We start from the raw sequence: 26,513 nt of genomic DNA, 5'->3' as shown, positions 1-26,513 counted from the left end.
CGTCAACAGTTTAGATCACTGGATCACTGGGGGGGGGAGGGGAACAAAATAAAACACTCCAGCAACAACAAATGAATAGAAGGGTTTGAGGCTATTCATTAGATTTCTGTGTGTCAGGCCCCTCCTTACTTTATTATTATGCCCTCCTCCTGCCCAACCTTGCATGGCAGATGGAGAATGCAGTACAGCCGCGTCTTCATCTATCTACAAAGAGGAGATATTGACTTGGAGATGCTCGATCCAATGACTTTGTAGACGCAGAGTCTGAACATGCACTGTGATTACCAGCTGAGTGCTTGGATATTGATTGGGAGGTGGTCAGCAGAGATGATTGGGTATTGACTGGCTTCGTAAGCAGAGGGGAAACTGGCTACAAATTACTGGTCAGCTCTAATAATTCACAGGGAACAGAAGCATCAATGTTTTAGCTAATACAAAACAATCAGCCTGCTCTTTGTAAAAACATTTCATCCAATCTTAAACAATCAGGATAGGTATGTATGAATGTTCGATGAACGTGTCGGTAATCCCCCTTTAATCTTAGTTCATGTTCATGTAGTGGATTTAAAGTCTCACAAAGCGTTGTCATGGGCCTCTTCAGGGAGTGACTGTTGGACGGGTAGAGCAGCACTGAGCCGTCGGCCACGGGTCCTCCTGCGGGAGTCTTTATTGGAGTCAGGGGAGGTCCAAGCCAGCCAGGCAAGGCCGGCACTGTTGCTGCTGTGCTCTGCGTTGCTCTGGTTCCTCAGGCTGCGGCGTACTGAGCGCACCTGGCTCCTATTGGCAACCGGTTTAAACACATCTTCAAAATTAAAGTCAGCCTGCCAGGAGGCGAGGTGTAGATCGGATACTCCCACCTCTCCCCGGCTATCAGAGCTTGACCTGATGTTGTCCTGCTGGATGGCTGCTTGGTCTCCCATCTCCTTCTCCTGTAGCTCTGTGACGTTTACAGAGCTCTCCCCCTCTACCTTCATGGCTTTTCTCTCTGCTGACTGACTCAAAGTGTTGTTGGATTCTCCACCTGAAGGTGGGCAGTCTGAGTTGGGTGCATCCGGACTTCCATGACATTCTAATTTTCCATCAGAGTCTGTGCAGAGTGTATCTGTGGCATTATGTTCAGTGTTCACTTTTTCTTGCTCAGGTACCACGCAGTACCTGAGCAAAAAAGGGGTTTTGCTTGATGCCTCAAGGTTTGTAGAAGTTTGGTCGTCACAGTTCTCTTCGGCCTTTCCTCCAGGCTGATCCAGAGTCTCCTCACTGAGCAGGGTATCAATAGCGACACTGACCTTCCTCTTCTTCTGTCCTCTCCATCTGACCCTTGGCGCCGACGGCCTCCTGCCCTTCCCTATGGTCTTATCTTTATTGGAGTTTACAGATGTAAAGGAATCTTCTGAGGACTTTTCCAAAGCGTTTGTCAAAGGGAGGTCACCTATTGCCAGAGTGTCATCAGCCATCTCAGGGTTCAAGTGAGTCTCGTGATTTGGGGCTGTAGGAAAATAGGAAAACGATCAGGTAAATTCATTTCTACCGATCATTTCTGATCTAGCTTTTCAAGAATAAATAATACATTTTGTTACAACCAAAGATTTTAAAGGGTTGTACATTATAGACAAGTGTGTGTGTGTGTGTGTGTGTGTGTGTGTGTGTGTGTGTGTGTGTATATATATATATTTTTTTTTTCATATTAATACGTTTCTGACAAAAGCAAAACCCATAATTGACTATCAATACTAGAAAGATAAAGCTATTGTCGTTTTTACCCTTGTAGCTTGTATAGAGAATTTGCTGAGCTGCCTGAGGCGGACCGATGAGGGCCAACCTCTCTAAGATGGGACTCAGCGTGGGGTTCTTTGAGGCGTATGCCCGAGAGCCGTACAGGGAGCGGTCCACGTCCCTGATCCAACGCCGTGCTGCTGCGGAGTTCCTCTGTGGAAAGACAACCAGCATTGTTAGAGAGCTTTGTATTGACAGGTCAGTGTTAACTGAAATTTGATAGCACCTCATTATGTCATCCTCAGTAAGTACATCAATTTAATGCGATATTTTTCTGTGGCGGGTTTCTGTGGCTGATTGTCAAGGCAGAAGCAGTGGATATTTGAATTAATAATAAATAAAACATATGATTAAACAGTATATAGTTAGAGCATTACCTTCCTACAGGGTCTGGGGCAGTTTAACCTATAATCCACTTCCCTAAGACCGCATCAATATGTCCAAATGTATTCTGGATCAACCTTTTGAGATGTACCATCTAATTTTCAGAGGGTATTAATTAATCCTATTTGGTTCGTCCTAATTACAAAAAGTCCCGTAAAAATAACACCATGTGCTTTACAGTGGATCTTGAAATATTTACACACTGCTTTAATTAAATATCTACCCACGTCATTCTGCGGAGTGAAATTGCAGAACTAGAAGTTATAGAACCCAATTTAAACGGAAACAGTCCTTACTTGGAGCCTGTATGAAAAAACAACAAAAAACAACCACAAAGCTGTCAGAAGACACTAGACGCTCTGGAAATGCACTGTTGCAAAAGGCGCTACAGTAACGGGAGCTACAGCTATCCAGACTGCCTTCAAAAAAGGTGTCTGAGGCACAAGGGAATTTATTGTCAATTACAAACTACCTGCTGTACTGAATACATGTCCATCCACAGCAAGTACCACAACTACTGTGACTATTTGCTGTCCCTCATCTAGATTGGCCCCATTTATTAATTTTGTCCGAATGTCCTGAGAGGGCAAATTCAGTGATATTCTATATTTTTCTTGTGGTTAAAAAATACAATGAAAACACTAAAATCAACGATGGATATATTTTAGAGGGATTTGTTACAACTAAAAAAGTAAGATATCATAATAGAATTGCCATTATGATACATGTGTGGTATACACTGGGGTATACACACAGTTATTTTCCCCAACTCAGGCAAAGTAAGTTGTAGTTAGATTGCTATCGGCTCCGAGACTGCCTCCCAGAAAGAAATGTCTGCAGAACCCTCAGTGGAGCAGTGTAAAGAGAAATCAAACGAGCAGACTCAGTCGACTCACCTTCATCTTCCCAGAGGCCGTCTTGGCAGCAGAGCGCGTCGACCTCTTCGCAGGTTCGCTCTCCTCCGGCTGCTGGGGGAACAGAGTTGGCAAGAGGATACATTATATGATCGTCTCTTTGCCACACTCTCTTGCAAACATAAAGTTGATATCCTCGGATGCGATTTAGTTAAGATCCAGTGGAATTAAACAGTAGATTAAATGGGAGCATGTTATGACCCCTAAATTATTAAAAAAGGCGTCTCGTCTGGTAAATGGAGATTTGCACGAGTGAGATCAAGCTGAAAACAGCTTGTGGTAATAGCAGACCTTTCTCTTTCGACTGGAGCGAGCTGGAGCCTCACTGCTAGGTGTATGCGCTGGTCTTGGCCGCTACAGAGGAGATTTAGAAGTTTCAGTGTATGAAATTAATTTTTCACAGGCCGGGAATGGATGGTAATAATCCGGTGATGAAAAGACTTTTACTGAATACATTTTTAGCAAACCTGTAAAACTATATCTTGTGAACCCAGTTACCTAGCTACAGTAGAAGATTAGAAAAACAACAAGCGATAACGACGGCAGACCTTTTTCCTTCCGTTTCTAGGTTGGGCAGGAGCTTCCACACCTGCTTCAAGTGGCTTTTCCTTCTCTGGCAAGAGTGTAGGCTCATCCAGGGCAAACACGTGGGAGGTTGTGCTGGGATTGATCTCAGACTCTGAAGAAAACGTACATTCAATTAGCTGAAATGACATCTATTGAGAGTTGGTCAGCCGTAGATAATATTAGTTATATGGGTTAATGATAACCAACAGAGACTAAACATTGGTTAAACAGAACTTTGATACAGCTAAATCCAAATGACAAAGGTCCTGTTCTGTCTTTTGACAGTGGTTTAACATTATATAACAATATTTGAAGACTGGCAATTGGCTTGTTTTCTTAAGCCAACTTAAAATGAGCAACAGCTACACAAACTTAAATTTTATTTCTGTTGTAGCTTGACACTCAAATTTGTCAGGAGATGGGAGAGATGAAGACATAAAGTTAAGTGTCAATGAAAGGAAAACATTTAGAAGTATGAAGGTAGTTCACCTGTCAGAATCTGAGAAAGAGACTCCTCGTGGAAAGCAGCGTTTAAATTCAACGGCTGGGCCCACGTACATTCTGAAAATTCCACAAATGGAAAGAGCGGCTATCATTAGAGTCGGACTGCATTCTACCAGAGACAATAGGCTTTAACTGTGAGGGTAATGCACTATAATAATAAACCTGTATTTTCCGTCCCCGAAAAGTCAATCTCCTCCATTAAAGGGGAAACCATCTAGGACAACAAATACAAAACAAAACAAGGTTGACTGTAACATAAACGTGTAGTGTAGTGCTCTAGTGTAGAGCACTACACTTGTAAGTAATATACAATTATTAAACAACATCACTCATTCAGAATTTTATCCAGTTAAACCCGCTAAACTGTTTGTAGATGAGAGCAACTTGGATAGGCCTTTTTCCCCAGCAGCCATTGTGACATATCATTGCAGGGTAAACTGAGGTGTAATTAATAACATTAATTATTGTGCATGCTGCTTACTGGAAGGCTGTGACCCACAAGATGGAATCGAACCATAAATAATGTTTTTAATTGCACCTGCGTTACGACATCCAGGTTATTTCCATGTACACTTTCAATGTCGTAGCTACTATTTTATGACATGTACAGAGCAGTGTACACCATGGCATCATTACCAAGCTTTCTCCATCCTTCTTGTCACGGTCCTCTCCCACAGACAGCATTCTGCGGTGGCGAGGCATCGCAAGTGTAGGCGAGGCACCAAACACAGTGGGGCTGTTGAGATCTGGCTGCGCTTGTGTTGTTTGGGATTCACTCCTCTGTGGTGTCTTCAGCACTGAGCGCGGCTGTAAGATCCCACCTGGTGTGGGAGCCCGGGCCGGCGCACTCCCCTTCTGCAACGGTGTGCTGGGAGGCAGGTTCTTATCAAAGAACTCAGGGGATAGCGGACCTCCAAAGCACACCCTTTTTTTCTTCTTCTTCACAGTGGGTGTTCTGGTGGAGTCATCCTCTCCTGCAAAGAGTCAACCCGTTAATGCACAAATCATTTACATTTTTGTTGCCCTCGTTACACAATGCATCAAGAAGCAGAATGTAAAGTTTCTTTGTCTTTAAACTCTTGCTGTTTTATATCAAAAGAAACTGATTACTTAGTTGGTTATTTATGGTTCAGGGTGAGTCGCAGTTCAGCTTACCTTCTCTCCTGCCACTCTCTCTCTCTCCTAATCAGCTCATTCAGTGCACCAGTTAGTCACACCCACCTCATCTGCTCAATCTCTCACCTTTCCACTCTGCTGCACCTTCTATATTTAGTATTTAAACCCCAGTCTCACACACACTTGCTGCAAGATCGTTATCCGCATTATGCCAGACATTCCAGCGTTTACCCCCCTGACTGTTTTCCCATTGCCGACCCTGCCTGTTTGGACTTCTCTGTCTTGCCTCTGCCCCGGTAAACCACCATAGCCTTCTGTCTATGCTTCTGTCTATTCAGCTTCCCGTCTGCCTTCTCTCCTGACAGCTTGGTGTTCCACCGAGTGGTTTCCACGTGAGCAGATCGGAAATGGTTTGCCTGTTTTGGGTTCTGCTTGGAATAAAGCTTGGCTCAACAATTCTGTGTGTCCGTCGTACTGCTTCTGGGTCCTTACTACACCCGTGACAGGGTGCTTGAAGTTTAAGATAGATTGATAAAGGTTTTGAGATATTGCTATGCCAGTTAGACAAGCAACATTTAGAAGAAACTGAAAACCAGTAACTAATAAGATATGACATACTTTTATAACTCAATTTCAGATAATAATATACTGCAGGTATAATTTAACTATATCCGAGATATAAGGACTACCTAATTAACATGAAGTAAATATATAAAACATTATCACACAACTAAAAAAAAGAGTCAGAGTAATATCTGTGGTATCAATATTGGGACAATTTAATTTGCTAATCAAGTACAGGTCTCTTGAGTTATGGGTGCTGATCCCGACGTTGCACATTTATCCCATGTTGGTCTATTTGATACAAACACTGGCAATTCATGTGAACTATTAACACTCCCCTTGTAGCTAAAACACACATGTAGAACTGCAACTAACGATTATTACAGTAAAATTTAAATTATTCAATCGGATTAAAAAAAAAAAAAAAAAAAAAAAAAAAAAAAAAAAATCAAAAAAGCATTACTTCCCAACCCTTTATTCAAAAACAGAAGTGACAGTGCAAATTCACAGTGCAAAACATGTTCAGAAAGCACAAACAGGTTGCTCCTTGAACATCCCTGAGCTGTTATTTAAAAAAATGTAATTAAAATGGACTAACACTAAAAACATACACATGTATGCTTTACATCTGCCAAATGTGAGCCCTTTTTACTGTAATTGATCTCCTTGGAGCAGAGGCTGCATTTAGCATACCCTGCTTTATCAATATGTATGAAACACTGGGACAGTGGGAAGCTGTACTGCTCCTCTCACGTCTGTTTTCACCTCCAGCTCCACTTCATTTCAGCCCTGCATCAAGCTACGCTGCATATAGAGCGTCCTCTTCCTTAAACTATTTCATTCTGGGTCAACTACGTGATTTGATTCATTCTACTTTGAGTAAAAAAAAAAAACCTGCAGCCAGATCCGCCGGTGTGCCGGTTTAACGTTAACGAGTGACAGCGTGAACTGAACCAGACCAGAACCGGTTACGCCGTTTCATCACGTTACGTTTTTTTCCAAGCAAGACTGGACTGTAACGGAACATAAAGTAACTTTAACGACAATACACAACCCAAACACGTTAGCTAACGTGATAGCAAGCTAACAACTAAAAACAAGTTTGAAGGAAATGAAGACGCTGTAGACATCTTCACGCTGATTGGCCAAGACTTGACACGTCAAAGATGTTCCCCCTCGTCTTACTCCAATCTCAGAAACGCTGGTAGGCCAGTTGCTCTGCTCCGCTCTTTTTTTCCTTCTTCTCTGAGACTTATTGAATGGCGTAATAATCGCATGCCTCAACGAATCGATAATGAAATTCGTTGCCAACTCTTTTGATAATCGATTTTTATCGATTCGTTGTTGCAGCCCGACACACATGGTGTTCTCAATACACGGGACTGAAATGCCATTAATTAACACAATTTCCTTTCTGAAAATAAAGGTTAACACTCTCCTGGTATTCAGCCTGGATACCTGCATCAAGCAAACACTGTATACCAAGCCTCAAAGGCAGGGTTGAACAGAGATAAAAGGTCAGTTACTCTTGAATGGCCACTGAGTGTACTGTGTGTTTACCTGTGGGATTCATCTCCAACAGAGAAGGAAGAGAGGGGATGTGAAGGGCTGGGGAAGCGGCTGCAGAATCATCAGGTGGTGGTCGGCGGGGGCTTTGGAGTTCAAAGACATCGTCCTGTTGAGAGAGACCATATGAGTCCCCCATTCTCTTGGACTGGAGTTAAAGGAGCATCACAGAGCAGGTTTTTCAGTACGAGCGAATGTTATTGTGTATACAATCTGTCTCATCTAATAACCTCCCTGTTGGTTTCCTTTGTATTTCTTTCTTATATGTAAAACTGATCCCCAGTTTGTTTCCCCCAGTTGACAATGTCCAAATCGTGTTTTGTAAACTGATTTTGAGCCGTCAGCACTCACAGCCGTCAGCACTGATCAAAGTGACATGAAATGCATTTCTTATAGCTGATAGATTACCTGTTAAAAACGTTAAATGTGGGGCAGAAGGACCAGGAAATGAATAGTTAGCATTAGCAGGAGCTTTACACAACAAATACAGGTCTAATATATCTGTATACGCGAAAAGGAAAATGGGGCTGTTTTATCGTCGCTGAAAGTAAGAACATGAACGTTGGCGTGGAAAGAAACAGAGAGAACTTAAAGTGGTGTTGTATAACATTTCTAAAAATGGTACTTTCTGTCTTGTTGCCTGTGTGACCAGACATGTTGAGGGCAGGACAGCACTTTGTTCAGGGAAAAGATTGTCACAGTCCCAGTATTGTTGGTTTGCCTTGCTTGCTGTGTGTCAGCAGTTGAGATGCATGATTACTGCTTGGCAACATGTTTGAGACGGAGGTGTGCTATACTGAGCCTGTGGGCAAAGTCCATCACGAAGAAAACGGCATGCTTGGTTAGTTAGCGTTACAAATGTCACTTCACTTCCCTTTGGCCAGTTAAAAATGGCTTGAATTCTTACTGAATCTGGTTGTGTTTCCATGTGAAAATAGTGACGTCATTATGTTACTCCAATGGCATTATCACAGTGGAAGACCGTTGCACCAAAGCAGAATCACAAAAGTCGACATTAATTGTATCTGTAATCCACTCTCAACCTTTGAGTGCACACATCTGTGTGTGTTTAAGTCTGGATTAAGGCCTAACCTGCTGGTTCTTAGCAGGGGAACAGGTTTGGAGCTCAAGGTCAATGTGAAGGGTTGGAGATACAAGTACAACTTGGGCCTGTTCCACAGTCTCACTGGATGGCAATGATCCTTGTGTCACAACCTGCATCACTGGTTCTTCTTCCTGTGGATATGATCAAGGAATTCCCAGTTTCATTCTGCTACACAGCACCACAACAGCAAGAACTACCAGGGATACAGGAAATTCTTATTTAACCAACCGTTGTTTTAGTGTAGTTTAGCATGAGACTGAAAACGTAATACTTGATGTTGCACTTTACAGAAAACAAGTGGAAGCTCTGAGTAAAAAGGAAAACAAAAAGATGTAATTATAAATAAATAAACCTCAATACCAAGCACTTAAATCAAACTTGCTTCGCTTGAGAGTTTTGCTCCTTTTTTGGATGGTTGTATTAAAAAGTCCTGTGTAGCACGAAGATCTAACATTCATAGAGGAGGATTCAATGCCAAGTACAGAGAGGGAAACCCTTTTAGTTAAATTATTAAAAGCAGTCAAGTCAGTACATAGTCAGAGTAAGTGTACCTCCTGCTTCTTCAAACTTAAGTGGAGGATAGGAGCACTGTCCTCTCTAATCTCCACCTCACAGCCTTCAATGGGGCCTAGGCGCCTCCTCTTGCTGGGTATGGGCGTCATCATTGGTGGGTGGTTCTCCTTTCCTCCAGTATGGCTGTTCCTATCTGACAGAGGAATGCACCCATCGAAAGGAAACGTTATATAAACATACAAAAACAAATGGGACTTTGGGACGCCTCAGTTAAATGAAGATACAACATCTCATATCAAATAAACATATCATAGAAGCACTGCTTGAAAAACAACTTTGAAAAAAGAAAACTTGATCAAAGGGATGGAGATAAACTCTCACTACAGCAACAAACAGCTCAGAAACTGGCCCATTTAAGAAACTGACCAAGCTCAGAAGAAAGTATTGCTGGAAGATGTTGTCAGAGGCAAACTTATACCATGCTATGCATTAATCCACAGCTTTTAAACAGTGCCTCCAGACATCATAAAGAAATCTTACTGGCATAGACTCTTGTTGAGAAATGAAACTATTAATCCTATGGCAATGAGGCAGCCTCACCAGACAGATAATCTCTTGTCTTGGTGCATCCTCCAGTGTTGCTGTCCTTCCTTGGCATTGGATCACAGACCTCACTCTCTTCCACATCCATCAGGCTCTGGAAGGAGGCCATCTTCTGTCTCAGCGTGGAGGCGACCCAGGGAAGGAAGGGGCTACTTCTGACAAGCTGAGAGTTGAGACAGCAAAAACAAAAAATATCTGCTCACTGATGCAGTTTGACAGGTCATAGGATTACTGAGAGGCAGGACATTATCACAAACTTCTCTCTCTCTCTCTCACACACACACACACACACACACACACACACACACACACACACACACACACACACAGTTTACTGAGCTGTGCATCATCTCACAGCAAGTCTCATGCTTCAGCATATTCAGTCATTACTATTCACACAAGAGTAAAATAATACTTTTTTTTCTCCTTTGACCCCAAACATACCCCTTTATTATCAGACCTGCAGACTTGAGAATTGGTAGTTTTCCCGGTGAAAAAAAAAGCCAAAAATCCAAAGAAACTTCTTAAACCACATTATGCTCACTGTGTTCCAAACATGCATAGTTTTGCTAACATATTCCTAAATGCATAGCTTTCATTTGAATCCTTAGCACAACACATTTGTGCTTGTGAGCAGAAATATGCCATTGACGTTTCAAAGCCCACCTCTTCTCCTTCATTGGTCAGCAACATCCTATCTAAAGCAATGAGTGAGTAAATGGATGTTATTATGGAGTCAACATATTTGACTCATCCTGTGTATTCCCTCACGCTAGTATTCCCATTACAAAGAAAGCCCAGCTTTCATGAAATGAATATACGATTTTCATTGATTAATCATAACTATTCATTTGTATTAAGTGTAATAGATACTTTCACAATGATCATGAGATACAAATTAAATCTTAAGTCTCCATCAAGACACAGGCTCTCCTAAATTGGTCTGAACTTGGAAAGTGATCAAATGTGCAATAAGATTGACTCAGATAAGCTTGTCTTTTCTTTCTGATATTTCAGCATATTACATTATATATATATAAGACAAGTGAATACAATACTTTGTATTGTTTGATATTGCTAAATTGGTGTATAGTTTTTTGCAAACCTTCAATTGTTTTATATGGAGTTCATTATGTTCAACTAAAATGTACATGACTATGGCTCTGAAACGTTCTATATATACACTTAAGTTATCCTCTTAAAATAATAATAATAATAATATACTGTATATAACATAAGCTACTTGATCTACACATGTGGCAGAATGTGTGTTTTAATGCAGGGTTTCACATGTAGTGCGCCGCTAAGCTTACATTTTCAGTGCCACAGCAATCCCCTGTACGTAATACTGCTGTATTTAACAGTATTTGCCAGAAGTCATCCTGTCATTCAAATGGCACTATTACAAGGAGCTCCATCATTGAGCTCAATTCTCTTCTGCTCTGTTAATTTTCTGCATTAAACTTACGTTGATGCAAAAAGTTACCGTTGATATGTCAAGTTATTGGGTGTGATACATAGACTGAAGTCTGCATAAAGCAGCTCAATGCAAGTTAACACGTGTTCAACAAGTCAGAAATAACAGCCTTTGGTCAGGATATAGCAATAATTTGACTGAAGCTGCATTAAAAATCTCAATAACTCACTGTATGCCTATGGAAATGATTGTGTGTAAATTTGGTGCTAAATCCAATTGGGTAATCTGATTTTAATTATTCTGTAATCACCTTTTGAAGCTAGAGTGCGTCAAAGCAGGTTCTGTATCAGAGAGCATGTATAAGGTACATGTACAACATCGCCATGTATGTACAACTATTTGTAGTTGCCCCAGTGATAACAGTCCTCATTTGCATCTGACAAGTAAAAATGTCATTCTAAAAAGTGTGCTGTATCGTCACCTACAGTATCAGAAATATATGTCCGTTTCAATATTGATCACAGAGAGACAACCAAAAGCCAGACAGCAATCTGAATACTGCTTTACACATCAATACGATGTGACAGGGGTACAAGATTTACTAAAACGTAATCCACGAAGGATCCCTCACCTCTGGAGTTTGTAAGGTTGGTGGAGTCTTCATCCTCTGTCGTGCCATGAAGAGGATAAGAGAGTTTGTCTCTGGGGAGCCACGGACACCAACGCCAGACCTCCGCCTTGCCTTTAGTTGTGCTATACGAGATTTATCTAGAACAAGAGGAAGAACAATGCTTGAATAGTTGAGAGGCAATGCAAATGCAATTGTAGTTCAGCGCCAAAACAAATACCTATCCTCTCTCTCACCTTTGCTTTTTGATAATGATGCTGGAGTAAAACTCTGCGGAGAGATGCCAAACTGAAGAGGTGTGAGCTCTGAGAAATTCAGTGAGGCTGAGGTGTCATTTAAAACTGGAGGAGGGTTCTCTTCCGAGGGGGGCAGCATTTTCTCTCCCTCGGTATTGATCTCTGCGGTAGCCATCTGTACAGACAATTTGAACAACGTTGCATTTTATAATTTCAAGAGCAGCTGAACCACAAGAACACGTAAAATGTCACAAGGGAAAGCTTCAAATTAATGACAACATGGTACTAATAAGTGAAAGATGATCAGTCTAATACTTGTAGACAATGTCAGCTGACGATATGAATTCAACATTTATTTCAGCTTCACGTCATAACGTTACTAAATGTGACGTAGCCCTGAATTCAGCAGGATGCTAACATAGTTAGCTTTATCCCCGGTAGCATAACAAAAGTAAGCTAGCCTTAGTTAACGCTACAGCTAGCTCGGTTACCTCTAGCGTTCAACTTCCCTCATGTATAAATGAATGCATGAATAATTAACTGAACGGTACGGTTTAACGACAGCGTACCAACTAACTTCACTGTTGACTCCTGCCACTTTGTTAACGCCGACTATCACAGAAAAGTAACAATAAAGCGAATTGTTACGAGCTACCGTAAATTTGCCCTACTCGCCACTCGTTGGCTAACAGTATCGTTAGTGTTGAGATAACGTTAGTTGAATGACAACAAGTGAACCGCTTACCTCGTAGATTTAAAGTCAATACAAGTGGTGTTTTCTGTTCAAATATATATAAAAACACATGTATGTACTATTTTGACATAAAAAGCACTGACATCGTTATACATGTTCCTATAAAACACAAACGTAAGATAGAGAGAGCAGCAGAGAGATTCAAATTACGCTCCACTCCGAAGCCAGTGGCGACGTATGGATCCCTCCGCGGAAGAGTAATCAACGTTTCTAAACAAACACTTATACGACTTCAAAACACGCTGTGTATTGTTTGGTCTTTTAAAAAAATGCAAATTGTCAATAACAGCGACATGCACTGTTGAAAAAAATGTCGAGACTAAGTGAGAAACGGCATCGTTTGGAGGAACTAACTTACGTATTGTTAAGGGTTGAAAGAGAGCGGAACTCGTTTAATATGAACTGGCCAATAGAAATCCAGATAACCACGTGACCTCCAAAAGCCATGATAGATAGATAGATAGATAGATAGATAGATAGATAGATAGATAGATAGATAGATAGATAGATAGATAGATAGATAGATAGATAGATAGATAGATCAGAATCAGCTTTAATGGCCATGTAAGTTTGCACATACATGGAATTTGACTCCGATTTCACTTTGCTCCTTGTACCTTTTCACACAAAATATACAGTAAACAAGATAAATATAAAAAAGATTAAAAAAATACATTAAAGACAGTAGTAAAAAAAAGTGCAGATAGTGCAGATGGAAGAGTCTGATTAACTGTTCATAAATAGATAGATAGATAGATAGATAGATAGATAGATAGATGAGTGATCCAGTCGGACTGGATCTGGCTCCCTTAACTGCAGGTCTCTCATCTGCTGTTGGCTGTCTTGGAACCAAACAGCTGGAGCGCTTCATCCTTTTCCCAGTCTGTTGGTTCATAGCTGACCTGATGTTCAAAGTTCAAAGTCCCTCAATATGTCAGCCAGACAGGTAGCTATCAGACTGTTCTTGTTGGAGGTCATGACATACTGTTATTCATTTAAACAGAAATAATAGAGCTGTGGGGTTTGAGCAACCAGAGCAGTGAAACATACTAACCTTTGGGTCCGTTCACTTGCTTTTCTCTTTATTTGTTTATGGTGAAGTTGTGGTGAATAAAAAAGCATCAAAGCTAAAAACATAATCCAAAATGAATGACATTTTAAGAAAATCTAAAGTATAATGATGTTCATAAATGCCATAAATGACCATATTTTCACGTGGTGCACAATAGTTTGACATATTTTACAACAAACTAAAAAATCCATAAGCCCAAACAGGTGGGTGAACTGCGGTCTAGTCTTGAAAAGCTCCACACCAGTCACACAAAAAAAGAGTTCCTTCTTTTGTGAGGTTTAGAAATCTGTAGCACAGCTGAGTACACTGAGATCAGATGCAACTGTGAGCCTCTTTCCAAAGCTGGGACTGTCGACCACATGAAGCATGTGCTTCTTCTGTTGATACCAGGCAGGGCTGTGCAAGTCGATGGAAGCTTGACTGCTGTTGTTCTTGTGCAGCACAGGCTGGGCAAATAAAACAAGTCTAGACAGTCAGAGGTGAAATAAGCCGGTGTGTGTATGAGTTCCTATCCAAAATGAGATGTTTAAAATTTGAAAAACTGAAAATAAAGTGTTGGTCTAGCCTACATTGGCTCATCATCCCCTACAATCCTTAGATGTTGGTTTGTGAGTTATGAGGTTTCTACATAGGCTTTTAATTGTTGTCTTTATTTTAGGGGCAATAAGCTCAAGTACCTAACAACACTCGCCTTGTTCCAAATGTTTTGGTTTTAGTTGATTTCAGGTCAGAATCAGAATCAGAACCATTTATTGCCAAGTATGTGTACACATGCAAGGTGCATAACATTTAACAATAAAAATGTAACGATAAACATACAACAGTGCAATAAAAAGGGAGCATGAATATTTACAATTGGGTGTACTGAATATATACAATTTGGATCAACAGAATATAAAAATTTGAGTTAAGATTAAAATAAAGTGCACGGAATGAAGTGATTATGTGAAAGTGACAAGTGTATTAAAATATTAAATAAAATATTTGGCAGGTTGAATTTCTTCAGCTGCCTCAGGAAGAACATCCTGTGCTGGGCCTTATTAGTGATGGAGCTGAAGCTCAGCTCCCACTTGAGGTCCTGGGTTAGGGTGAAGCCCAGGAAGCGGAAGGACTCCACAGCGTCGCCGGGGGAGTCCCACAGGGTGAGAGGGGTGGGTGGAGCTGCATTCTTTCTGAAATCCACAACCATCTCCACTGTCTTCAGAGGGTTGAGCTCCAGGTTGTTTTGGCTGCACCAGGTCACCAGGTGGTCAGTCTCTCACCTGTAGGCAGACTCGTCCCCACCAGAGATGAGCCCAATGAGGGTGGTGTCCTCCGCGAACTTCAGGAGCTTGACGGACTGGTGACTGGAGGTGCAGCTGTTAGTGTACAGCGAGAAGACCAGAGGGGAAATAACGCAGCCTTGGGGTGAACCGGTGCTGATGGTCCGAGAGCCTGAGACGTGTTTCCCCAGCTTCACATGCTGCTTCCTGTCAGACAGGAAGTCTATGCTCCACCTGCAGGTGGAGTCAGGCACATGCAGCTGGGAGCTTGTCCTGCAGCAGGGACGGAATGATTGTGTTGAAAGCAGAGCTGAAGTTCACAAACAGGATCCTGACGTAGGTTCCTGGTGAGTCCAGATGCTGGAGGATGTAGTGGAGGGCCACGTTGACAGCGTCATCTACAGACCTGTTGGCTCTGTAGGCGAACTGCAGGGGGTCCAGGAGTGGGTCAGTCAGGGTTTTGAGGTGGGACAGGACTAGAGATTCAAAGGACTTCATGACCACAGAGTTCAAGACGACGGGCCTGTAGTCATTGAGTCCTGTGATCCTAGGTTTTTTGCCCGAAGATCCTCCAGAGCCTCACTGGTACACTTCTTGAATTTCCTCACCATAGGTTTGCAGAGCTTTAGTTTCTGCCTGTATGAGGGAATCAGATGGACCATGACGTGGTCAGAGTTTCCCAGTGCAGCACGAGGGACGGCGTGATAAGCTTGATGTCACTTAAAAGTCATCATCCTAAAAGTGGATATTCTTACAATATTCTTTCATATAAGACATAGGAATTGTGTGGAATTGTAGATGTTAAGGCTTGTTATCTGTTCTTTGTTGTATTTTACTACCACCACTGTGAAGCACCCATGGCCCACTCACAGCAATTTATTTCACTTCTCTGCTTTCTTGTGTCTTCTGCAGTCCGACAATTGTCAGTTAACATGTCTTTGAATAAAGATCCGTCTCACTCCAGTTTGTAAGTTGTGTGTTTATTTTCCTCTTTAAAATGAATTTGTGGTTTACATATTTTTGTTTTTTGATTCCCAACCAAGGTATTTTGGTTGGGAATCATTTAAAAAATATATTTAAACACGGTCTAGTATTTACCTACATGTTGTGTATGTTGAAGGAGTACTTTAGTGATTCAGTGTTGCTCTTAAATACAATTTCAGAAGTCACCACAATGCATTCCAATAGCTTATTTTTGTTAGACCAACTGTGTGCCCCCAGTATCGATTGGAACCTCCTATTATAAGAAAGCCGAGATGCAAGCTAAGTAACCCAGCTTGGACCTCAGGCTACTGCACTACCCAGCCGACTGCTGGCTGTCTGATGCCAAATACAGAAAAATAAGATGGATGAAATAAGACTTCAGGCGAACCCGGCAGCGGGAGGTCGGTGACTGTTGAGCCCACATATTCACAGAGACCTGGCTCCATCGTACATCCTGTGAAGCTGCACTTGACGGGCAGAGAGCAGGACAGAAAGCAGGACCCCGGTGGGATGAGAGGAGGTGGACATTGTGTTTACATCATGATGCTTAGTGCTCAAACACAGTCAAACTTGATGGAAAACGTTTTCCTCATGTTGCATTTTCATATTATTTGCTTATCTTGTTTTTATTGCTGCTGCACTACAGGAATGTACTACTGTTTCATGTGTTACAAATGTGCATCTCTGTGTTGCATAATGACAATAATGATCCTTGAATCCTTGTGTCCAAGCTCAGTCCAATACAACTCTGATGGCATCACGATGACATCATCAGGGTCATTTTCTCAGACTTGAAAAAACTTCTCCAGAGCCACAGAAAACATTTTCTACTGTTTTCACAGGATAAGTAGTACTTTCTATGACTAGTAAAATGACCTTTATGTGTACAATTTGTGTACTTCTTCTTTACCAACAAAATCCCACACCTCGAGTATATCTCTATTTTTATTTGTGTATATATACACATATAAAAAATAAGGACATATGTACAATGATAATAAATATCAACACATTTGTACAAGTGAAATAAGTTACTTAACATTTAAAAACAAACATAAAAGATCAATAACCGACAAGCAAAAATGGGGCAAAATAAAATCAGGTTGATTATAGAATAATAAAAATAAAAATGTGAGAAACAGTAGAACTTAAAGCCATGTGTGAGAGAAAATATTATGAGCAAACAAACGTTTAAGGACTGACGAAATGCACATCAGTACATTACACATGCATTTTTTTTTCAAGCTTGAGACCTGTATTACTTTATCTTTTAGTTCTTTGCAACATGTTATATTAAATAAAATGCCTAATTGTCGAAGGGAAGTATTTGATAAGACATAACCGAGTACCAGTGTAAAGAGCTAACATGTTTTAGCTAAATGCTTGAGGGGATGTAATCATATAAATTGGGCACATTCTATCACTGATCTGCTTTGAATCAACAGATACATATTTGGTTTTTAGGAGCTGACAAATTAAATAATGGTTAAAGTTTTGGTACATTACTCAGCCTCTCATAAAGTGAGGGCATAAATAATTGGGCCCAGCAGATCACTACTGACATAAACAGGAAGAAAACAGGAAGTCCATCAGCCTCAATACATTTAGCTTGAGAGATAATTTAGCCGCAGCGACAATATGCAGAGAGGTTGCAGACTCAGTGTAGCAAAGTGGACGGACTGCTGAGACTTAAATATCGATCTGGAAGAAAATTAGTAAAAAGTATTTCAACAAGAACAAAAGCAACTGCAGACTACTTTGGCTTATCCAAAAGGTGAAGAGGCACAGAAAAAAGTAAACATGTTAAAATGCAGCCATGAATTCCTGTACAACCCTTGAACCATAAAATCAGACATATACATATTTTTTTCAAAGAGAGCATTATTGTTCCACAATATTAGTGTCTGTAAAAGTCCAAAAATGGTCGATCAAAATGATGCACTTGTACAAGGATGATCATATCAAAGATGTGCACTCCACTCGCAGAGGATCATGCAACGTTGAAATGGAGTGCTGATGGCTGGGTACCTCTTCAACCCTGGGATAATTTTTTATATTCTACATCTCTCTCAGCGCTCTGTACACAGAAACAAGATATTTTTTTTTCCATCCCCGTCCTTCTTGCTGTGCTCCTCTGGTCCCGACAGACACGTCCCAAAAACAAAAGCCACGCCTAATGGACAAAGTACAGAAAGAGGACAACATTATGCACGGTGTTCACTGTATTTGAAAGTTTCTTTAAAATTGGATCAGAAGGTTATTTTCTTTCATCACAGTGTAACAAAACGGATTCTGGGCAGTTGGTGCTTTGGATAATTTATTCTGATACTTCATACTAACACCTCATTATATCCTCCTGAGTGGGTGACTACAAAACAATATATGAGGGTGTATGAGAATTTGCAGCAACTAATACAAAATATGGTTATCTTCCATATTTTTAAGTAGAAGATTGGAATGAAATGGGCCAGTATACTGAAGTAGAACATATAGTTATTAAACAGACATTTCAGGCTGACAAAGTTCATCCTAAAGTCAATTTATTTGATCCTTGTCAGATTGAAAACATTTTCTCCTTTATGAAATTTTGTAGTCGCAGCCTTCAGGCAGTGCAGGTCCTTTTCTTATCACTTGCTATGAAAGTTCCGGATGCACCTGTCCCCTCAAGACTTTAATACAAGTTTGCACAAGGACAGCTTTTGATTAGAAGGAGACTGGTCAAATAGTGCAGAACCTAGTATGTAACAAGGGTAGGAGTCTACATGCTAGCAGCTCTGTGGGACTGTACTTGCTACTACACTTACTACTCAATGCAAACTAACATCAGCAATGGGATATTGCATGAAACAGTTATATGGGTCCCTATAAACCAAATGTTGGACAACGACTGTGTTTGTGTTGGACACATGACACATGAATTAAATACAGTGGGCATAAAAAGAAGCTAAAGTTTAAATGTGCATGGCTTGTGACTTTGTGGTGACTCGCAATTTTCCCTGTAGAAAAACACAGTGAAAGTTTAACCTGCACTTGACCCGTGTGTGCAGTTTGATTGACATCAGATGCAGCCTCGCAATGACAGCCTTTCCTGATTTCTTCACTGCCATTGGATAAAAGCCAGATTTGAGAAGAGCACCTGTCCAGCAGTGGTTGAACTTTTGAAAATTATAGCCAATCAAAATGCGGGACATTGTCTCAATATGCTTTGGTGTTTTATTTTTTAAATTCTCTAGTCAATATGCTGTAATAATACCAATTTGTTTGATCGTCTTCTAACTGTGGATAATGATAGTCTATGGAAAATAATCGCTATTTTCTCATCATTTAAATGAAGATGAGAAGATTAATACCACCCACAAGCCTGTCAGATAAATCTGGAGCTGGAGCCTGTTAGTTTAGCTTAGCACAAATACTGACAACTAGGGGAAACAGCTAGCCTGGCTCCCTCTCTAAAGCTCAGTAATGAACACATTATAACTCCTTTGTTCAGTGTAAAACAACAAATAGCAGTTTAGGGGTTACATGCCAGACAATTTCTTGCACGGGAGCAGTGACTTTGTGAGGTTAGCAACGTTGTTTCTACACTTCAGTTCAGTACAGATTAAACAAACAAGATGTGTTAATTAATGAGCCTTTTTTAAACCGTTGGAAAGAGCAAGGTTTTCCCCTGCTTTCAGTTTTTTATGCCAGTTTAGCTAACCGTCTCATGGTCTCACGGACTGATGGACGACTGGTATCGACCTTCTAATCTAATTCTCAACAAGGGATCAAAATGTTGCCCATTCCTTTCAGTGATAAGTTAAGCAAAGGGACAGACAGATACATTGACTAAATCATTCGAAACACTACACTGAGCAGACAAAAAGCTAAATTGGAAATCGTTTGCATGAATTTAATTAAGTGGAACAATACCTCTTCGCTGGTTCACGGCCGTCTCCCGCCTGGAGCCAGCAGTTTGTCGGCATGGCAGCAATCAGTCTGTCTGTCCATTCGTCCATCAACACTGTGTGTGTGTGTGTGTTTTACAGTGCTCTTCTTCTGTTTAAGTCCACAGTAGCCCCGGGTCAGTCTCTGGGCATCGGTAAGAGGGCGGTTCATGGGTTTTAAGGGTGCGTCACAGACACACTGTCATCCAGGATGGTTGTCATTCAGAGGACTGCGAGTGTGTTGGTGTGTGTAGGAGGGGTTGCTTCCTTCCTGGCAGTGCAAGTTACCACCCTCACCATACACATACAATATAAAGCACTTATTGAGACATCCACAGCGGTCGCAACAGTGACGGTTCAACTACATTCTCCTTGCCTAATGTCTTCATGTCAGCTTCAATTTGGAATTAAGTGTGCAGTTATTGTTCCGCTGCTAAGAGCTGAATGCAAATAGCCGTTTCTTTCTACAGTGATGAACAAACGTCCATAAGGGCTCAGCCAAAATGCATATCTGTTACACACTTTGACTCTGATGAATGTCGTTTGGAGAGCACTTGTAGTATATTGGACTTGAAGGTGCGTTTGAAGGTCACCGTGCAGGCCTGAGCGAGGAATGTAAGCCCTCACATCGTCACTCACAGAGTGGAGCCATTAGTCACTTGATAACCGTTTGAACACTGCTGTAGTCGGTAAGACTTGGAAAAAGAACAACAAGAAATGTCTTAATTCAAACCAACCATCACAACAAATGAAAGTGGAAGGGATCAAGGACTTTCTCCGGGGCTAAATACAACATGGGCAGGGGGTTCAATTGAGCAGAGAAAGTCTTGAGAGATTGTCCTTCATTCAAACCCCCCTTGCATCTTTCACTCCAATTCACTTAATTTCCATTTAATTTCCTCTCTCTTTGTCTCTTGCTCTCTCTCGTCTCCTCTCTGTCCCTCGCAGAGCTCCTGCTACGGGGACGTGATTGTCGTCTTGCTTCGAGATTAATTAGACTTTTTATATCGCTCTCGCACTCTTGGCTCACAAATACAAAAAAGGAAAGACGCGCTTCCAGTTTTTAAGTGCAGTAAGCTGAAAAAGTCTCAAAGGAACAGAAGGACAGCGCATCAGTTCAATATTTCCAGTCAGTTGCACTTGCCATTCGTCAACTGGTTTCAGCACAGGGGCTAAAACCCTCTTGGTCCACTCAACAGAAAAGAAAATTTGCCCTTCAGAAAACATGTAACGCCATTTGTTTGATTTCAATGCTTGAGGTGTTCTCCTCTGCGTTCAGCCTTTTTAAATACAAAATTTACACAAGTGGCGTTTGCACAGTGGAAGCAAAAAAAAGCCACAACCATGACTGGATGTTGCCCAGAACATAATAATTATAGGAGTGCATGTTGGCGAACACAGTGTATGAGTGTTTATATTTAACATGCTGTGTGCTATAAATGTCAACAGTGAGCCAAACAGGCATTGGCAGAGCGAGAGAGAGAGAGAGCATGGGGAATTGACAGCGTGTCACTGAAAGAGAGAGAGAGAGAGAGCAGGCATCCTCAAAAGGAGGGAGGTAGGTTGGTTGTTTTGTTTTTCCAACTCTGGGAATGGAGACGGAGGAGGACAGGCCTAGACGGACGACTCCTCAGGGTTGGCGTCGGGCAGCACGCTCCTCTGCTGCAGAGTGCGTCTCAGCTCTTCCTTGAAGGGGCTGGAGTAGTCGTTGCCGCTCACGCCCAGGCCTCCCAGCCCGCTGCCCCCAGCGCCAGCCCCGCTAGCCCTCTCCTCCCCTGCTGTGCTCAGGTTGAGACGGATGTAGCCATTGCTACCTGAGCCTCGAATATTGGTGAGGCTGAGACGGCTGGGGGAGTGGATGGGCTGGCCGGGAATGGTGCTGGGTGACGCCGTGCTGCTGACGCTGCTGGGCCCTAGGGCGTGACCGGGAACGATCTTCAGCGAGCCGTCTGAGTAGTAATAGTTGGCGCCTGTCTCCCAGAAGCGGTCCTCGTCCGTGGGCATCTTGCTGGGCACAAAGGTGGGCGGCTCCTTGGGCAAGGTGATGGGGTAAACCAGGGTGCTTTCAAGAGGCTTCATGTCCGCTCCCTTTCCCAGTGCCAGCTTCAGCCTCCTGCGCAAGTAAAGAGCCGCGACAAGGAGCAGCAGGCACGCCGCTCCGAGGGTGATGACCAGCACCCAGAAGAGGCCCATGCTGCTGTCTGGAGCACGAGCCTCCATGAAGACCGGAGCGCTGGCTACGACGGCCACCTGGTAACGCTCTGTCTGAAACTTGACCCCCTGCTCCTCAGAGTAGCAGATATAGCGGCCCGCTTGCATCTGGCCCGCTTCGGGGACGACGAGGGCTTTGAGAGTCCGGTCGAAGCGTGGCTCCCCAGCCTCGGGGTCACTCAGATGGAGCTCACGTTCGTTGAGGACCCAGCAGGGCTGAGCCAGGTTGGAGACCAGCTGGCAAGGCAGCACCATGTCAGACCCCACTACCACTGTAACGTTCCTCAGACGGGAGTGCTCTGCAGAGGAAGAGGAGAGTTTGAGGAGGGGGTGCAGGAAAGAGGAGAAATAAGAGGTGGTCAGGTGTCAGCCATAATAATTCCAATTCATTTTATACACTAGCCAGCTGAATAAATTGAATTAAGCAAAGGCTTAATTCAATTTATTCAGCTCAATCCAAATGTATTCACTCAGTCAAAGTCCATTCTCTTTACTTGCTACTGCACTGACAGTCAAATCCCACAAGGGGCCACTACTGAGGTGTAGTGGCCCCTTGTAGTGGCCCCTTGTCACTCACCAGGGCTGGGGATGGAGACGGGCTTATCAAACTTGGCTTTTCCCCGGCTGAACCTTTCCAGCATTAGGTCCTGTGACAGGGAGGAGGTGGACCTGGAGGGGAAAGAGCAGAAATAAGAGCGGACGATTAAAAATGGTCACAAGTATTATTATTACAACAACTGTGTAATAATAGTACCACTCAAAATAACCAGAATCTATAGAAAAATACTAATAATTCTTAAATAGACAAATACAGTAGACACACTTTTTATTACAACACAGTGAATGTTATCCAGCTCTGATCACAGCTGGATAATGTAGTTTTGCCACAAGGGACATGTAGGAGGATGTTACGCAACAGTTTCAGGGGGAAAGTCTGCAAAAGCTGCAGTAAAAGAAGCTTCCCTCTTCTGTTAAGACCTGTTTATATCTAGCTAATAGACTTTGTTTAGTATAGCTTCACTATCCAGTTACGGGGCACATAATATGTAAGGGGCTTTTCAGCTCTTACAACTGGAAGGCTACTTAAAAATATCAATAACAAGCCTTTCGTATTAAGTATGTTTAGTTTATAGTATGAATGCATGGGTGCACACAGCTACTCGTCTCACCCGCGGTGGAGGTCGATACGGACGCAGGCCCGACCCTCGCTGTCCCAGGCGCAGTAGGGGTCTCTGGCGAGCAGGCAGTCTGGCTGAGACTGATAGCGGCTGCAGTTGGCCAAGGGCAGCTGGAGAACCTCCGAACGAGAGCCGATGTACAAGTACTTCTACACACAAACAGAGAGAGAGAGGAAGAAGAAGAAGAAGAAGAAGAGGAAGACAAAGAACAGATCCAGCCATCACCCAGAGACATAAACCAGAGAGAGATGAAAAACAAGGATAAAGATAAACAGAGCGACAGAGAGAAAGAGAGAGGGAAGGGACTCAGTTAGACGTTATGGGAGATAATGGGATAATCACTCTAAATTATAATAACATTCACCCGCCTGACCCTCTTCCAATCCAATCTGGAATGCACTCTTTTTGTGAAAGCTGTTATAAAAAGTCTGGTTGCCTCTAAGCCAGCGTTAATGAGATAAGCAGTGAGCTTTAGGGCAGTGAAACGCCCCATCAAAACTGCATCGATCGGCGGACATGTCATTGTAGAACCACGGGGACATGGCCGGTGTCAACACACACACACTCGGTTGACAGGACAGGGACATTGAGAAAACAACAGGGGCAGAGGTTCATATCCCCACTGAGGTAAAGGATTGTAATTACTGTTATTGTGAAGAGGGCTTTGGATTCATGTGGCGACACTTGATCTGAAAAAGGTAAATGTTAATAAAAAACATCTGCTGAGTGGCAGCAGGCCAGTGGCCCCGGCCTGACTGCCTGTCAGTGGATCTATGATTGTAAGTGTCTGGCAAAATCAGGTATTAACCGGACGGCAGGAGATAGCCTGTTATTATTTAATAGCAATGAAAAAGTGATGCAACAGCAGAGCAAGCGAATGGACCCCCAGAACTATACTTTCGAGGGGTATAATCATGGGAAGTACAGAACCAACAAACTTGAGTAACCGTCCCCCCTGAGAGACCATTAAGAGTTGTTATCTATCCTAAAGACAGAGGACAATGCATCGAGGAGTCCATGACGATAACGTGGGCTACGCTTCACTCTGTTGCGTACGAACTGATGAAAGCTCAAACGATCACAAAAAGAAAAAAAAAGGAGAGCAGCTTTCTTCTATTTCTATTAAAATCCCTCTCAATTTGTTAGCATGTTTTGAAGAAAAATGTATCCAGACAGAGATGAATCCACTGAAATGCCAACACAAGACTTAATGCATTTTGAGACGTTTTATTTGCTTGACTAGATGGAAGTGATGCGTCTTAAAGGGATCCTGCAGTAACGTAGAGCCATTTCCCCACAATTTGCTGCCATCAGAATTGAAGGGCTGGATCGGACAATTTCTTTATTTTCCCAAAACAAACAATGCGCCAATCAAGCCCACTTTGCGCTGTGATTGGTTTGCTGTGCGGAGGTGAGAAAGTATGCTGGATTCGGACTTCTCTCTCAAGCTTTCTTTTTGCATTTTATTTGTCAAATTCCATGTGTAAAACCAACTGCAACCCTGTCAATTCCCCTCCGATGTTCAAATGAGTATCACGTCTTGGCCCTCTCTGTGACTGCAATCTTTTTAATAGATTTTTGGGAACGTTTTAACTTAATCAGATAGCGATAGTAGAGAAATGATGAAAGACAATGATGATGACACCATTGAGTGTGGCAGTGCTATACATATTTTCCAACCTGGGGAGATGGTGACAGTTGACGAAATAGAGGTTGAGATATCCTGACGCTTTATTTCTAGTTTGGGTCAAGCTCCAAAAACGCTACATGCATCTTTTTGTTAGACCTCTGCCAGTGAGGTAAACACCAACATTTTAAAACACAATGCCTTCAGTTTCTAAAGCAGACTTTCCATTAAAACCTGCATAATTCAAGCTAACCCAGGTGACATCATCAGGGGATTCTTTCTCAGACTCGACAAAGCTCTTCCAGAGCCACAAGGACATTACACAACTGTTGTTTGTTCCCTCTGAATAAAAGTTTGCATGTGTAATATTGAGGCAAATGACCTTGCATTTAATGAAATAACAGGGAGACATGCCTTCCCTTTGTCCTTACCTTGGAGTGGGAGATGGTCAGGCTGTCCACAGGCTGGGCTGTCTCAAACAGCTGGATCTCCTCGATCACGTGGGCCTCAGAGCCCAGGATCACCACCCTTTGCAGCCAGCCCTCCGCTGCAGCACACAGGAGAGGAAGAGGAAGAGGAAGGGGGAGTCAGCTCACTTCACCACTGTTCAGTTACCTTTAGTACACTAGATTTTATTTACCTGATCAGGGCACATTTTTCACGGCATGAATAAAAACACAGAAAGCACTGACACTCGGCTGAGTCCCGACACAATTTAGACCATCCAAAAGATATACACCTTTCAGCCCATTTGAATATCATTGATATGATATTAATACACATTTAGATGCACACAGCTGCGACTGCACACCAGTTCATTTGAATAATAAAAATGTGATTTAATCAATTTGCCTGTACAGCTGTGACTGCATACCAATGAATTTTAATATTAAGAATCTGCAAACAAACACCTGCTGTGACTGCACAGTATTTTACTTAAATATTAATGATATCCTGAAACATGCACCTGTGATTGCATAGAAGTTCATTAGAATATGAACGGGGAGATATAATAATCCACCAGCACACCTCTTTGATGCCCTAACAATTTATTTGAATATTGATGTAAAAAAAGTCTATAAAAGACAAGGACAAGTTGCGAGAAAACAAATGCACTTTTGCCATCAAGTTGCAACTGAGAAAGACAGAAAATGAAAAAGAAAACAACTTCAGGAAGTGAGTCTGGCTCAGCAAGAAAACGGTCTAAAGGAGAATTTTAAAGAGTCAAGATGCTGTTTCTGGCCTTTTAAGACCTTGGGTTAAGGTAATATCATCAGAGACATTCGCCGACTTTATTATGTGGTGTTTGGGGAGCTGACGCCAGAGGAGGAGGAGGAGATCCTGTGCTCCTCCTTTCATGTACGGCATTGTGAACAAGTTGAGATCCCCTGTGATGAAAAGCGTTTCAGGCACAGCTGGTGGGGTGACCTTGATGTGTGTGTGTGTGTTCATCCATGGATGGAATGGTTTTACGTTCTGACGTGTACTTTTCTGTGGGGCCCTCTCGATTAAGAGACTGTCACAGATAATATGAAAAGCTAACTTGGTAGCCGGTGGGAGGTTTGAGGGAAACACACAAGCACACAAACACACACACACACACACACAC

General features: G+C 42.2%; 2 protein-coding genes and 1 long non-coding RNA gene across 3 annotated transcripts in view; all 3 read right to left on the bottom strand.

The window, feature by feature from the left end:
* Positions 1-365: 365 nt before the first annotated feature.
* cdca2 (cell division cycle associated 2) lies at positions 366-12,029 on the bottom strand (the record flags this gene model as incomplete). Its single annotated transcript, XM_079222918.1, has 14 exons — positions 366-1,486; positions 1,761-1,926; positions 3,054-3,125; positions 3,363-3,425; positions 3,620-3,750; positions 4,128-4,199; positions 4,305-4,356; positions 4,779-5,116; positions 7,383-7,536; positions 8,481-8,624; positions 9,045-9,199; positions 9,607-9,772; positions 11,658-11,794; positions 11,891-12,029. 14 exons carry the CDS (start codon positions 12,027-12,029, stop codon positions 573-575), a joined length of 2,703 nt encoding a protein of 900 aa, XP_079079044.1. The 3' UTR covers positions 366-572.
* A 4,860-nt stretch (positions 12,030-16,889) lies between these two features.
* LOC306740308 lies at positions 16,890-20,249 on the bottom strand. Its single transcript, XR_013771046.1, has 2 exons — positions 19,875-20,249; positions 16,890-18,135 (listed from the first exon to the last, which is right to left on the bottom strand). It is a non-coding gene; the product is annotated as an uncharacterized lncRNA (long non-coding RNA).
* A 1,253-nt stretch (positions 20,250-21,502) lies between these two features.
* The window catches only part of sema4c (sema domain, immunoglobulin domain (Ig), transmembrane domain (TM) and short cytoplasmic domain, (semaphorin) 4C), a gene marked incomplete at both ends in the record, with an annotated part of 38,341 nt that continues 33,330 nt past the window's right edge, over positions 21,503-26,513 (bottom strand). Inside the window, 4 exons of the mRNA XM_079221842.1 lie at positions 21,503-22,398; positions 22,677-22,768; positions 23,269-23,426; positions 25,336-25,451. Coding sequence (XP_079077968.1) covers positions 21,503-22,398; positions 22,677-22,768; positions 23,269-23,426; positions 25,336-25,451 — 1,262 coding nt within the window. The remainder of the gene's footprint in view (positions 22,399-22,676; positions 22,769-23,268; positions 23,427-25,335; positions 25,452-26,513) is intronic.

The sequence above is a fragment of the Taurulus bubalis genome, assembly GCF_910589615.1.
Source record: "Taurulus bubalis genome assembly, chromosome: 8".
In the NCBI taxonomy this organism is placed as follows: Eukaryota; Metazoa; Chordata; class Actinopteri; order Perciformes; family Cottidae; genus Taurulus; species Taurulus bubalis.
This window is presented reverse-complemented; position numbering and strand designations above follow the sequence as displayed.